At 41.1% G+C, this 13,532-nt stretch overlaps 1 protein-coding gene across 2 annotated transcripts in view; it reads left to right on the plus strand.

Annotated features, from left to right (window-relative positions):
* The window catches only part of LOC124718797 (plectin), a 212,726-nt gene that overhangs the window by 185,647 nt on the left and 13,547 nt on the right, over positions 1-13,532 (plus strand). For both annotated transcript variants that reach the window (XM_047244409.1, XM_047244410.1), the window contains exons 15-16: positions 1,530-1,697; positions 8,970-9,436. In XM_047244409.1, the coding sequence (XP_047100365.1) occupies positions 1,530-1,697; positions 8,970-9,436 (635 nt within the window). The remainder of the gene's footprint in view (positions 1-1,529; positions 1,698-8,969; positions 9,437-13,532) is intronic.

Here is a 13,532-nt window from a genome sequence, read left to right on the forward strand (position 1 = left end):
GTGTTGTTCACCCCTGCCATTTGTGTGAAATCTTATGGGACTTAACTGCTAAGGTCATCAGTCCCTAAGCTTACACACTACTTAACCTAAACTATCCTAAGGACAAACACACACACCCATGCTCGAGGGAGGACTCAAACCTCCGCCGGGACCAGCCACACAGACAATGACTGCAGCGCCTTAGACCGCTCGACTAATCCTGTGCCATTTGTAGCTTGTGGTGTGTCACAGTTGCCTCAGCACTGGTTTTGGATAGCACCATTTTCCCACACATGATATACTGGAGGCAAGTGAACAGTTTACAAACTTAAGTCATTTTAGGAATACTTCCACCTTTGGTCTGAAAGCCAATAATTGTGCCCTTTTGGATGTCAAATTAATTGCATTACGGCAATGACTGCACTGTTTCCTGTGTTCCTCTGAAACACTTTATATACCCCCACTGCTAGTGCTGCCCCTGCCATCTGTGAGTAGATATTGCAAGTTCACAGTGAAGATAGGCTGTGGTCACATTAATGTGACTGGACCGTATATTATCTCTGCTATTAAATTCTTGATTAATGTAAATAATTTAAAGGATAGATTAATAATGGTTAAACTGTGCATCAACATTTATATGGTGTTGTAATTCAGTGCATTTCAGTGCGATGGAAAATTTAAAAAAAAAAAAAAAAAAAGAAAGAAAAAAAAAGAAAAAAAAAAAAAAAGAATAATGGAGGAATTAAGTCATTTCATTATTATGCTGAAGATTGTGGGTTTGAATCCTAGTGAGCAAGATATAATTTTTTTACATTGTTATCGAAATGACAGTGCTCATTACTTTTATTCAGTTAACTGATCTAAATTTTTTGTTTAATTTCTAATCCTTTGAACATAATTTTAAACACTGTACTACAATTGTAATTTGCTTTCATTCTTCCTCGTTTTATTCTTTTTTCATTTGGAATCTTTGAACATGTATATTGTATACAGAATGGTCCATTGATCGTGACCGGGCCAAGTATCTCACGAAATAAGCGTCAAACGAAAAAACTACAAAGAACGAAACTTGTCTAGCTTGAAGGGGGAAACCAGATGGCACTATGGTTGGCAGCTAGATAGCGCTGTCATAGGTCAAACGGATATCAACAGCGTTTTTTTAAAATAGGAACCCCCATTTTTTATTACATATTTGTGTAGTACGTAAAGAAATATGAATGTTTTAGTTGGACCACTTTTTCGTTTGATGCTTATTTCGTGAGATATTTGGCCCGGTCACTATCAATGGACCACCCAGTATACTACATACACCACATATGCTACAACCATGTGAAAAATGAGCAAAATTTGTGATCTGTTCGGTACATGCTTCGTTTGTCTGTTTACCTTAGTTCTGAGAAGGATTGTCCCTGAGATACGCATCAGCTGTGAATCAGTACTATGTGCCACAGACCACGCACTCAGTACGGGAAGTGTCTCAGACAGCTGAGGCAGCCCTCATTTCAGTCTACGCGACCAGCACTGAGCAGCAAACCTGGTGCAATTTGCAGGAGACGCCGTCCGGAGGTAGCTGCTCGCCTGTGGCTGAGGAGTGCACACCACTGGAGGTGGAGGTGGGGGTGGAGGAAGAAGACGCAGAGGACCCCAGCAGCGGCCCCACCCACAGCGAGGGGGATGGTGACGATGACGACCCCGACAGCTGTGCCACCGTCTCCATGGTAGGCACCACCAGCCACTCACATCTCTCTGTCACAGAACTGTCTCCTCTCAGCCATCCTGAAACTATTGTCCTCACAATCTTGTTCAGACATTGTCTGCCCCAATTTCCACTATAAAAATAACCTCTATTGGCACAGAGACTGAGAGATGAAAACTCACTTACACTACTGGCCATTAAAATCGCTACACCAAGATGAAATGCAGATGATAAACGGGTATTCATTGGACAAATATATTATACTAGAACTGACATGTGATTACATTTCCACGCAATTTGATAGCATAGATCCTGAGAAATCAGTACCCAGAACAACCACCTCTGGCCGTAATAATGGCCTTGATACGTCTGGGCATTGAGTCAAACAGAGCTTGGATGGCATGTACAAGTACAGTTGCCCATGCAGCTTCAACACGATACCACAGTTCATCAAGGGTAGTGACTGGCGTATTGTGAGGAGCCAGTTGCTCGGCCACCATTGACCAGACGTTTTCAATTGGTGAGAGATCTGGAGAATGTACTGGCGAGGGCAGTAGTCAAACATTTTCTGTATCAAGAAAGGCCTGTACAGGACCTGCAACATGCGGTCGTGCATTTCGCAGGGATCGAATGAATGGTAGAGCCATGGGTCATAACACATCTGAAATGTAACGTCCACTGTTCAATGTAAAGTGCCGTCAATGTGAATAAGAGGTGACCGAGACGTGTAACCAATGGCAACCCATACCATCACACTGGGTGATACGCCAGTATGGCGAAGACGAATACGTGCTTCCAATGTGCGTTTACCGGAATGACGCCAAACACGGATGTGACCACCATGATGCTGAAAACAGAACCTGGATTCATCCAAAAAAATGACGTTTTGCCACTTGTGCACCCAGGTTCATCATTGAGTACACCAATGCAGGCGCTCCTGTCTGTGATGCAGCATCAAGTGTAACCGCAGCCATGGTCTTCGAGCTGATAGTCCATGCTGCTGCAAAACATCATCGAACTGTTTGTGCAGATGGTTGTTGTCTTGCAAATGTCCCCATCTGTTGACTCAAGGATCGAGACGTAGCTGCATGATCTGTTACAGCCATGCGGATAAGATTCCTGTCATCTCAACTGCTAGTGATACGAGGCTGTTGGGATCCAGCACAGCGTTCCTTATTACCCTCCTGAACCCACCGATTCCATATTCTGCTAACAGTCATTGGATCTCAACCAACACGAGCAGCAATGTCGCGATACGAAAAACCACAATCGCGATAGACTCCAGTCTGACCTGTATCAAAGTCGGAAACGTGATGGTACACATTTCTCCTCCTTAGTCGAGGCATCTCAACAACATTTCACCAGGCTATGACGATCAACTGCTGTTTGTGTATGAGAAATCGGTTGGAAACTTTCCTCATATCAGCACGTTGTAGGTGTCGCCACCGGCGCCAACCCTGTGTGAATGTTCTGAAAAGCTATTCATTTGCATATCACAGCATCTTCTTCCTGTCATTTAAATTTCACATCTGTAGCACGTCATCTTTGTGTTGTCATAATTTTAATGGCCAGTAGTGTATTTATTTAGTTTCTCTCTGCCCTCACGAGCAGTCCTGTTTTGCCCTTGTGATGGTGAATGCAAATGTCATGTGGCATCTGAAAGATTGACTGGGAACTGTCCAGATTCGTGGCTGCTCGGTTAGAAGGAAGGAACTAGGATTTGGGTATGACGTGCAGCCAATGACTGCATCACTGGAGATAGAGCACATATTCCGATTGAGGCATCCTAGTATTGTCTACCCCCATTAGCTGACTTGTCAGCGCGACTGAATGTCAATCCTAAGGGCCTGGGTTCGATTCCCGGCTGGGTCGGAGATTTTCTCCGCTCAGGGACTGGCTGTTGTGTTGTCCTAATGATCATCATTTCATCCCCATCAACGTGCAAGTCGCCAAAGTGACGTCAGATCAAAAGACTTGCACCCGGAGAATGGTCTACCAAACGGGAGGCCCTAGTCACACGACATTTACATTTATCCTAGTATTCATCTCAACTGATTGACAGAAACTGGGGAAGATGTCAAGAGAAACTGTGGAAGACCTCGCTGTATGGATGGGGGTGGGTGTTGTGGGTCATGCTGCTGCAATATGCAACTCCAGTGTCTTAACTACCCCACCAGCTCACTCAGTAGGGTTAACTGTCACTTGCAGCTCAATGAGATTGGTCATATCTAAATATAAGACTTGTACAACTCATTCTGTGATGTCTCTCATTTATATCTACATGACTCCCATACAATTTACATTTCAGTGCTAGGCAGAGGATTCATCGAGCCACCTCCAGAGTATTTCTGTACAGTGACACACTTAAGCAGTGCATGGGAAAAATGATCATTTAAACCTTTGTGTGTGTGTTCCAATTTCTCTGATTTTATTATGATAATCATATCTCCCTACACAGTAAGGTGTCAACAAAACATTTTTGCACTTGGAGGAAAAAGTTGGTGATTGGAATTTTGAGAAAAGATCTTGCCACAGCAAAAAAATGCCTTTCTTTTAATGATTTCCACCCCAGCTTATGTATTATATCTGTGACTCTCACATATGTGCTCAGTAGCATGGAGATCAGGTGACTTGGGGACAGTGGAAGAGCAGCTGTTTCTGTAAAACATACAACAGTCCATTCCAACACAATTGAGGACCCCTGGGGTGGTGTCTTGATGACGATACAAGTTGCCTTATATCCCGCAGGCAAACAAACAGATCTTGTGGTTGGGAAGTAGTTTGTATACCTACATTTACATGTACTCTGAAAACAGATTTGAAATACATGACAGATGGTAGTTCTCATTATACCATTATACATTCGAATATACAGGATGGTTCAAAAAGAATACCACAACTTTAAAAATGTGTATTTAATGAAAGAAACATAATATAACCTTCTGTTATACATCATTACAAAGAGTATTTAAAAAGGTTTTTTTCACTCAAAAACAAGTTCAGAGATGTTCAATATGGCCCCCTCCAGACACACGAGCAATATCAACCCGATACTCCAACTCGTTCCACACTCTCTGTAGCATATCAGGCGTAACAGTTTGGATAGCTGCTGTTATTTCTCGTTTAAAATCATCAATGGTGGCTGGGAGAGGTGGCCGAAACACCATATCCTTAACATACCCCCTTAAGAAAAAATCGCAGGGGGTAAGATCAGGGCTTCTTGGAGGCCAGTGATGAAGTGCTCTGTCACGGGCTGCCTGGCAGCTGATCCATCGCCTCGGGTAGTTGACGTTCAGGTAGTTACGGACAGATAAGTGCCAATGTGGTGGCGCTCCATCCTGCTGAAATATGAATTGTTGTGCTTCTTGTTCGAGCTGAGGGAACAGCCAATTCTCTAACATCTCCAGATACTGTAGTCCAGTTACAGTAGCACCTTCGAAGAAAAAGGGACCAAAAACTTTATTGGCTGAAATGGCACAGAAAACGTTCACCTTAGGCGAGTCACGTTCATACTGAGTTGTTTCCACACTTCGTTCGAAATGCACGCTGAACAACTGTCGTCGATTCACTTCTGCCGTACTCAATAACACAAAAAGCTTTCTGTTGAGCGGTCACCATCTTAGCATCAACTGACGCTGACACCTAGTCAACAGCGCCTCAAGTGAACAAATGTACAACTAAATGAAACTTTATAGCTCCCTTAATTCGCCGACAGATAGTGCTTAGCTCTGCCTTTTGTCGTTGCAGAGTTTTAAATTCCTAAAGTTGTGGTATTCTTTTTGAATCACCCTGTATGTCATATGAATGACTGCTTGGATGGTTCCTGCATCATTAGCTCACAAGAGATGATGGGAGTCTTAGCAGGAGCCTCATATCAGCCTATGTTGACATCCTGCACATGAGAATGCCTTCTTGAACAGTTACCTGACAAAGAGCAAGATGACTCATAGGTTTTTGATGAGCTCGCACCTCGTTTTTGTCACATGCTGATATGGCTGCGACTAGGAGACTTTTTACATTCTTTAAGTGTTGATTGCTTGTGCTCCTGTACTGATGATAATCTCTATGCCTAAAGATGTGTGGTGAGCATGTAATGGTTAAACCATTGGCCATGTGATTGCATGCCAATGAATTTTGGAAGCGAGGCTGTCAGTTCCAAATACTGCTGAATCAAAATGGAGAAACATATACAACTCTACTGAGAATAGCAATGACAATTTATTTAACTTCTAGTTTCAATGTATAAGTTAAAATCCATCCAAAATATCTATCTTTATTCACATAGAAGACATAATATTTTAAGGTGAGATGATGTAGTATTAGTGGATGTAAAGAAGATGGTGGTTATGGCGCAGGGGTACATGATCATGTCTGTTATAAAACTGGATAGCTCTCCACTGCATGTAGTTGACAAATTCTGCTACCTAAGTTCTCTAGTGTTAGATCTCTCTCTGGATGACGAGATAAACATTAGAAATGGCAAAGTGGCCAACACTTCCAGGATGCTCCACACTAGAGTTCAAGACAACAATCACCTCATGGTACCACAAAAATAATTGTTTATCAAGTATGTAAACTGAGCACCCTCTTTTATGAAGCCAAGATTTGGACATCATATGCTAAATGAGACTGTAAGCCCAATAACTTTCATCTGTGTTGCTTATGAAATGTTCCAGGCGTAATGTGGAGGGACTGTAATACTGAAAAGGTATTAGCAGTCTCAACGAATTCTGGCTATAGCTCAGGCGCTTACAATGTATAGACAACTCCTGTCTTTCCCAACGTATGCTACTTAGTGAGGTAGGGCTTGCCAAGAGACTGGCTGGAGAATCTGAACTGCTCTTTAAACACTGCACCAAGCATGACAGGATCAAGACCCTTGGACAATGTGTCTAATAGTATATTTGAAATACGACAGTATGCCATCTTTCGCACTGTACGACATTAAAACACTTGATAATGGCATTTTAAGCCGAAATCATGATCATGCAAATGTAACACTGCAAATAAAAAACAGTCTAATGGCAGTACTGACTTTAAACAAATATATTATGACTGTGGCCCCACATTATGAAAAAATCCTTGACATCCATTTGCTGTAGAATTTTAGAACATATTCTGAGCTCAAACATAATGAGGTATCTCAAGCTGAATGTTCTCCTACATGTCAACCAGAATGGATTCTGATAATATCAGTCATGTGGAAATCAACATGTGATTTTTTGGGATGAAACAATGGAAGCCTTGGGTTGAGACAGTTGGGTAGATGCAGTACTTCTTGACTTCTGAAAAACATTTGACTCAGTACTACACAAACAACTATTACTGAAGGTACAATAATATTGTTGATCACATGAAATTTGTGACTGAATTGAGTGTTTCTTGGAAGGAAGGATGCAACATATTATCTTGGATGGATAGTCATTGACAGATATACAAGTAACTTCAGGTGTGCACCAGAGAAGTGCTTTGGGACCCTTGCTGTTCCTGTTGTATGTTAATCCTCAGTATTTTGTAGATGATACAAATATTTATAATGAAGTTCTATCTGAAAAAGGTGCACAAACATTCAATCAGATCTTGTTAAGATTACAAAGTTGTGCAATGACAGGTAACTTACTTTCAGTGTTCAGAAATGTAAAATTGTGCACTGCACAAAAGAAGTAATATCCTATTACTACAGTATCAATGAGTCGCAATGGAATTGGTCAAGTCATACAAACACCTGTGTGTACAATTCTGAAGGGGTAAAAAACTGAACTATCACATAGATCCTCTGTAGGTAAATAAGGTGACTGACTTTAGTTCATTTGTCTACAAAAGAGTTAGCTTGAAAAATATTCATGTGACCCATCCCAGAATATTGGTGAAGCGAGTTGAAATTGTATCAAGTAGGGATAGGTAATATGGAATGTATACAAAGGAGGACAGCTTGAATGGACATAGATTTGTTTATATTACAATTTGTTATGTCAGGTTCATCTAATTACAATGGACATGCACTTTACTGGCTTCAGCAAATTATTGCCACCATCAGATGTGATATAAATCCACATCAGTATTTGGTGGTGTAACAAAACCAGTTACATGCGCACTGAACATTATGAAAACAGTATAAAATGTTCCCAAAATATGAGATTCATACTTGACAATATATCAGTTCTTTTTTCTTTTAAGAAAAAGATTTGTTTCATACACTGGAAATCATCCTGGAGATGCTAAATAACTCAACTGGGAGACACTTGAAAACAGACACAAACTACCCCATGAAGGTCTACTTACAAAGTTTCAGGAAATGAAAAATCTAGGAAATTGCTACTTCCCTCTTGTATGGCTGCCATATGTGTTATAAATACAAGGCCGGACAAACTAAAGTGTGTACAGACACATTTAATCAATCATTCTTCCCACACTCCAAACATGAATGGATGAGACGAAGCTCTAATAACTTTTACAATGGGGAGTACCCTCTTCCATGGGCTTTAGTATTATTTGCAGAGTATAGATGTAGATATAGAAATTGACTATATGCTCCATTATCACTGTCATCTTGACAGAGGGTAGCACGTATATGCATTGTTGTTGTTGTTGTGGTGGTCTTCAGTCCTGAGGCTGGTTTCTGCAGCTCTCCATGCTACTCTATCCTGTGCAAGCTTTTTCATCTCCAAGTACGTACTGCAGCCTACATCCTTCTGAATCTGCTTAGTGTATTCATCTCTTGGTCTCCCTCTACGATTTCTACCCTCCACGCTGCCCTCCAATACTAAATTGGTGATCCCTTGATGTCTCAGAATATGTCCTACCAACTGATCCCTTCTACTAGTCAAGTTGCGCCACAAGCTCCTCTTCTCCCCAATTCTATTCAATACCTCCTCATTAGTTATGTGATCTACCCATCTAATCTTCAGCATTCTTCTGTAGCACCACATTTCGAAAGCTTCTATTCTCTTCTTGTCCAAACTATTTATCATCCACGTTTCACTTCCATACATGGCTACACTCCATACAAATGCTTTCAGAAACGACATCTTCACACTTAAATCTATACTCAATGTTAACAAATTTCTCTTCTTCAGAAACGCTTTCCTTGCCATTGCCAGTCTACATTTTATATCCTCTCTACTTCGACTATCATCAGTTATTTTGCTCCCCAAATAGCAAAACTCCTTTACTACTTTAAGTGTCTCATTTCCTAATCTAATTCCCTCAGCATCACCTGACTTAATTTGACTACATTCCATTATCCTTGTATACACATACCACTGTAATAAACAAACACTTGTCATCTCTGCAGGTGAAGAAGCTGAAGGAACAGCTGGCGTGGTTCAGCCATAGCTTGGAGTCGGTAGCCAGGGATGATGAGGAGGCCCTGCACTCCATCTTCTCACTGCCCCCCATCACCATCCCAGAGGCGGTGTACCGCAAGCTCGGCTGGGCCGATCACAGTGGTGGCCGTGGTGACGAAGTTGTGGACTGCCAGGTGGGAGTGGGGGTGGTGTCAGACGAGGGGTCACCCAAAGAACGGGAGGAGCAAGATATGCCGATCTGTGGTGCCGACACAGTGGAAATGCAGAGAGAGGAGGTGGCAGTTGGCTCTGGGGACGAGTCGGTAGCATCCGAGGTGACGGCAGGGGTGGAAGTGGACACGGAGGCGGAAGCGGAGGCGCAGCGGCGCAAGAGGCGCGAAGGTGCCTACCGGAGGTTGGCCGCCTGCCTGGAGGCTCCAGCTGCTGTCCTGGAAGATGACTACCTCCTGACCAGGTAATGATGAGCACCGGGAGAAAATTACCCAATTTCTACAGGGAAAAGAAACTGCAATCGGGCCCTTGTAAGTGTACCATTATCTTAGCCAGAGGCAGTGCACTCTTCTTCTGCTTTTCATCCTCTTTGACTGCAACATGCCTTAAAGATTTCTATTTGATACTGAACCACACTTTCTATGTGTAAGACTTTAACTTTTCCTGGCGAATTGAATGTTCAAATAACTTGCAGGTTTGCTGCCGGGTGACGTCGTTGACCACCGCCAATATTTCGACAGGAGCACACCCTGCCATTCTCAATGCACAAATGCAAGGAGGAAGCAATGTGCAAGGGAATTTAATACCTCAGTTCACAGAGGAGAAACAAGGAAGATACCACACACAGAAAAAGTAACCGCAGAGTCAACACACAACCAAAGAAAACCAACATCAGAAATATCGATAGTGACTATTAATCAACAGGTGAAGTAGCACTAATTCTGTCCCTCTGTTTTTTGATGAATCTGGTTCTGTCTCTCATCAAAAAACAGAGGGACAGAATGAGTGCTACCTCACCTGTTGATTAATAGTCACTATCGATATTTCTGATGTTGGTTTTCTTTGGTTGTGTGTTGACTCTGCGGTTACTTGTTCTGTGTGTGGTATCTTCCTTGTTTCTCCTCTGTGAACTGAGGTATTAAATTCCCTTGCACATTGCTTACTCCTTGCATTTGTGCCTTGAGAATGGCAGGGTGTGCTCCTGTCGAAATATTGGCGGTGGTCAACGACGTCACCCAGCAGCAAAAAATCGCACTTTGTGTGTGTATATTGGCAGCAACGCTCCAAATTAGGAAACTTCATGAAAGTATGGACATAGGAGACCATTGAACATCTTTAGTAATGCATCTTCATTTACTCTGTTGTTGGGATTTTTTTTTTGACTCATCAGTCTTATGACTGGTTTTATGATGACTGCCATGAATTTCTCTCCTGTACCAGCCCTTTCATTGCAGAGTAGTACTTCCACCCTATGTCCTCATTTGTTTGTTGGTCGTATTACAATATATACCTTTCCCTACAGTTTTTACCCTCTACAGCTCCCTCTGGTACCATGGAAGCTATTGCCTGATGTCTCAGCACATATCATGTCCCTTCTTTTGATCAGTGTGTTCCATATGGTCCTTTTTTATCTTATTTTGCATAAAGCCATTCATCATCTTATTTGTCCACTGAATTTTCAACATCCTTCTGTAGAACCATATTTCAAATGCTTAAATTATTTTCACTTCATATTTTCCCCCAGTTCATAATCCACTGCCATACATACATTCTCAGAAATATCTTTCTCAAATTAAGAACCATGTTTGATACCAGTTGACTCCTTTTAGTCAGAAATTCCTTCTTTGCATGTGCGAGTCTGCTTTTTATGTCCTCCGTGCTTCACAGATCATCTGTTATTTTGCTTCCAAGATGGCTGAATTCCTTCACTTCATCTGCTTCATAATCAACAATTTTGATGTTAAGGTTATTGCTAATCTTATTTCAGGTACTTATTACTTTTATCTTTCTTCAGTTTACTCTCAATCCATGTTCTGTACTCATTAGACTTTTTCATTCAGCAGATCCTGCAATTCTTCTTCACTTTCACTGAGGATAGCAATGTCATCATTGATATCCATCATTGATATCCATCCACACTGAAATTTAATCCCATTCTTGAACCATTCTTTTTTTTTCTGTCATTGCATCTTCAATGTGTAGACTGATCAGTAGGAGCAAAAAGACATCATTTCTGTCTTGCAGCATTTTTCATTCCAGAACTTCATTCTCGGTTCCTTATTCTTGTTGTTCACTCTTGGTTCTTTTACATACTGTATATCATGCATCTCTCCCTAAACCTTACTCCTATTTTTCTCGTGATTTTGATCATTGTATATCATTTTACATCATCAGATACTGTTTTCAGCTCAAAATATCCAATGAATGTGTCTTGATTTTTCTAAATTCTTGCTTCCATTATTAGTCACAATATAAAGCTGCCTCTCTCATACCATTACCTTTCCAAAAGCCTAACTGATTGTCATCTAACTGAACCTCAGTTTTTTCCCATTCCTCTGTATATTAAGCTTGTTCAGGAAGTCTGATCCATAAGCCATTAAGCTCACTATGCAGTTTTTCTTGCACTTATCTGCCCTTTCTATCTTCAGGATTGTGTGGATGATATTTTTCCAAAAGTTTGGTGGATGTCTCCAGACTCTCATATTCCTCGCACAGTTGAAGAGTTGCTTGCTTGCCACTTCCCGTAATGATTTCGGAAATTCTAAGGTAATGTTATCTATTCCTTCTGTGTTATATCATCCCAAATCTTCCAAAGCTCTATTAAACTCTCACTCTATACTGCCTCCACTATGTCTTCCATATCAACACTCATTTCTTCTTCAGTCACATTGTCAAACAAGTCTTCCCATCTCAGAGAGGCATTGAGTGTACGCTTTCCACCTTCTGCTCTCTTCTCTGTGCTTAACACTGGAACTCCTGTTGATCTCTTAATGATGATGTCTCACTTTTAATTTCAGTGAAAATTGTTTCCACTTTTCTATATGCTAAATCAGTCCTTCCAACAACCACTACTGTTCCAGTTTCTTCACATCTTTCTTGCAGCCATTTCACTGTGACTTTCCTGCACTTCCTATTTATTTCATTTCTACATGACTTTTATTTTTGCATTCTTGAATTTCCATGAACATTTTTTTACTTCCTTCTTTCATTGATTAAGTGAAGTATTTTTTCTGCTATCCAACATTTCCTGGCAGTTACTTTCCCTGTACCTATATTTTCTATCCAACTTCTGTGACTGCCCTTTTTAGAGATTCCCATTCCTCTTCAAGTGAACTGCTTACTGTGATATTTATTACTGCAGTATCAATAGTCATAGAGAACTTCACAAACACATCTCATCATTCCTCAGTAGTTCAGTGTCCCACTTCTTTTCAGAGTGATTCTTCTGGGAGAACGTCTTAAACTTCAGCCTGTTCTTCATCATTACTAAATTGTGATCTGAGTCTTATATCTGCTTCTGGGTACACCTTACAATACAATATCTGATTAGGAATATATCTGAGCTAATTTCTGGACATAAATTATCTTTGTGGTGTCTGCCAGCTTAACTTGGTAATAACGTGCTCTCGTCCCATGCAGTGGGCCCAGATTTGTTTCTCGCCTGGGTCGGAGATTTTCTCCGCTCGTGGAATGGGTGTCATGTTGTTCTCATCGTCATTTTCATCCTCATCGGCAGTGCGCAAGTTGCTCAATGTGGCATCAATTGCAATAAGACCTGCACTTGGCTGCCAAAGTTCCCCGGCTGGGGCCTATCGGCCAACAGTGGCACACGCTCATTTCAGTTTTTCCATCTTTGTGGTTTTCACAAGATAAATACTTGTCTACTAATGCACCAAAGAACTTGTAACTGCTTGTCTCATGCAGGTCTCTGCTCTCAACTTTAAGGTATGGACCTGAATGTACATGATTTTTGTTCCATTTATGAACAAATTTTTTACTACTAAAATACTGGGTTGTATTATCTATGGGCAGACCATGGAGCCACTACTTATCATTTGAGCAGCTCTTCAATTAGCATCACAAGGTTGAATGTACCCCATTCCAGTCCTCCCACTGAGACAAAATTGCTTGTAGTTTCAGCAACTGAATTGACTGTGGTCACAAGCTATTTGTCACTTTCACAGCTATAATAATGTTGCAGATGCTAATAAACAATTACCTGGTCAGATCTGGAGCACATCAACACTGATATTTTCACTTCTTCATGTCAGTACTCCTCTCAAAACTGCAGAATCAGTATCGATGATTGAGACAGTGACAGAAATTTCACAAATTTCCCTGTTGTATTTACAATTGGTCTCTGGTCCCATTATGACAACTATTTGTTTTCTGCTTTAACCAACTGGTCATCAGTACCTTCTTTCACGCAACTTTTCTTCTTTAGTAAAGACTGAGTTGGTTAAACAAGCAATAGGTCCCTGTCTGGAAGTCAGTGTCAGATATCTTTTTTCATCATAAATCTAAGCTAAAATTCTGTGTTCAGAATGAATGAGTGAATT

The sequence above is a fragment of the Schistocerca piceifrons genome, chromosome 10, assembly GCF_021461385.2.
Source record: "Schistocerca piceifrons isolate TAMUIC-IGC-003096 chromosome 10, iqSchPice1.1, whole genome shotgun sequence".
Taxonomy (NCBI): Eukaryota; Metazoa; Arthropoda; class Insecta; order Orthoptera; family Acrididae; genus Schistocerca; species Schistocerca piceifrons.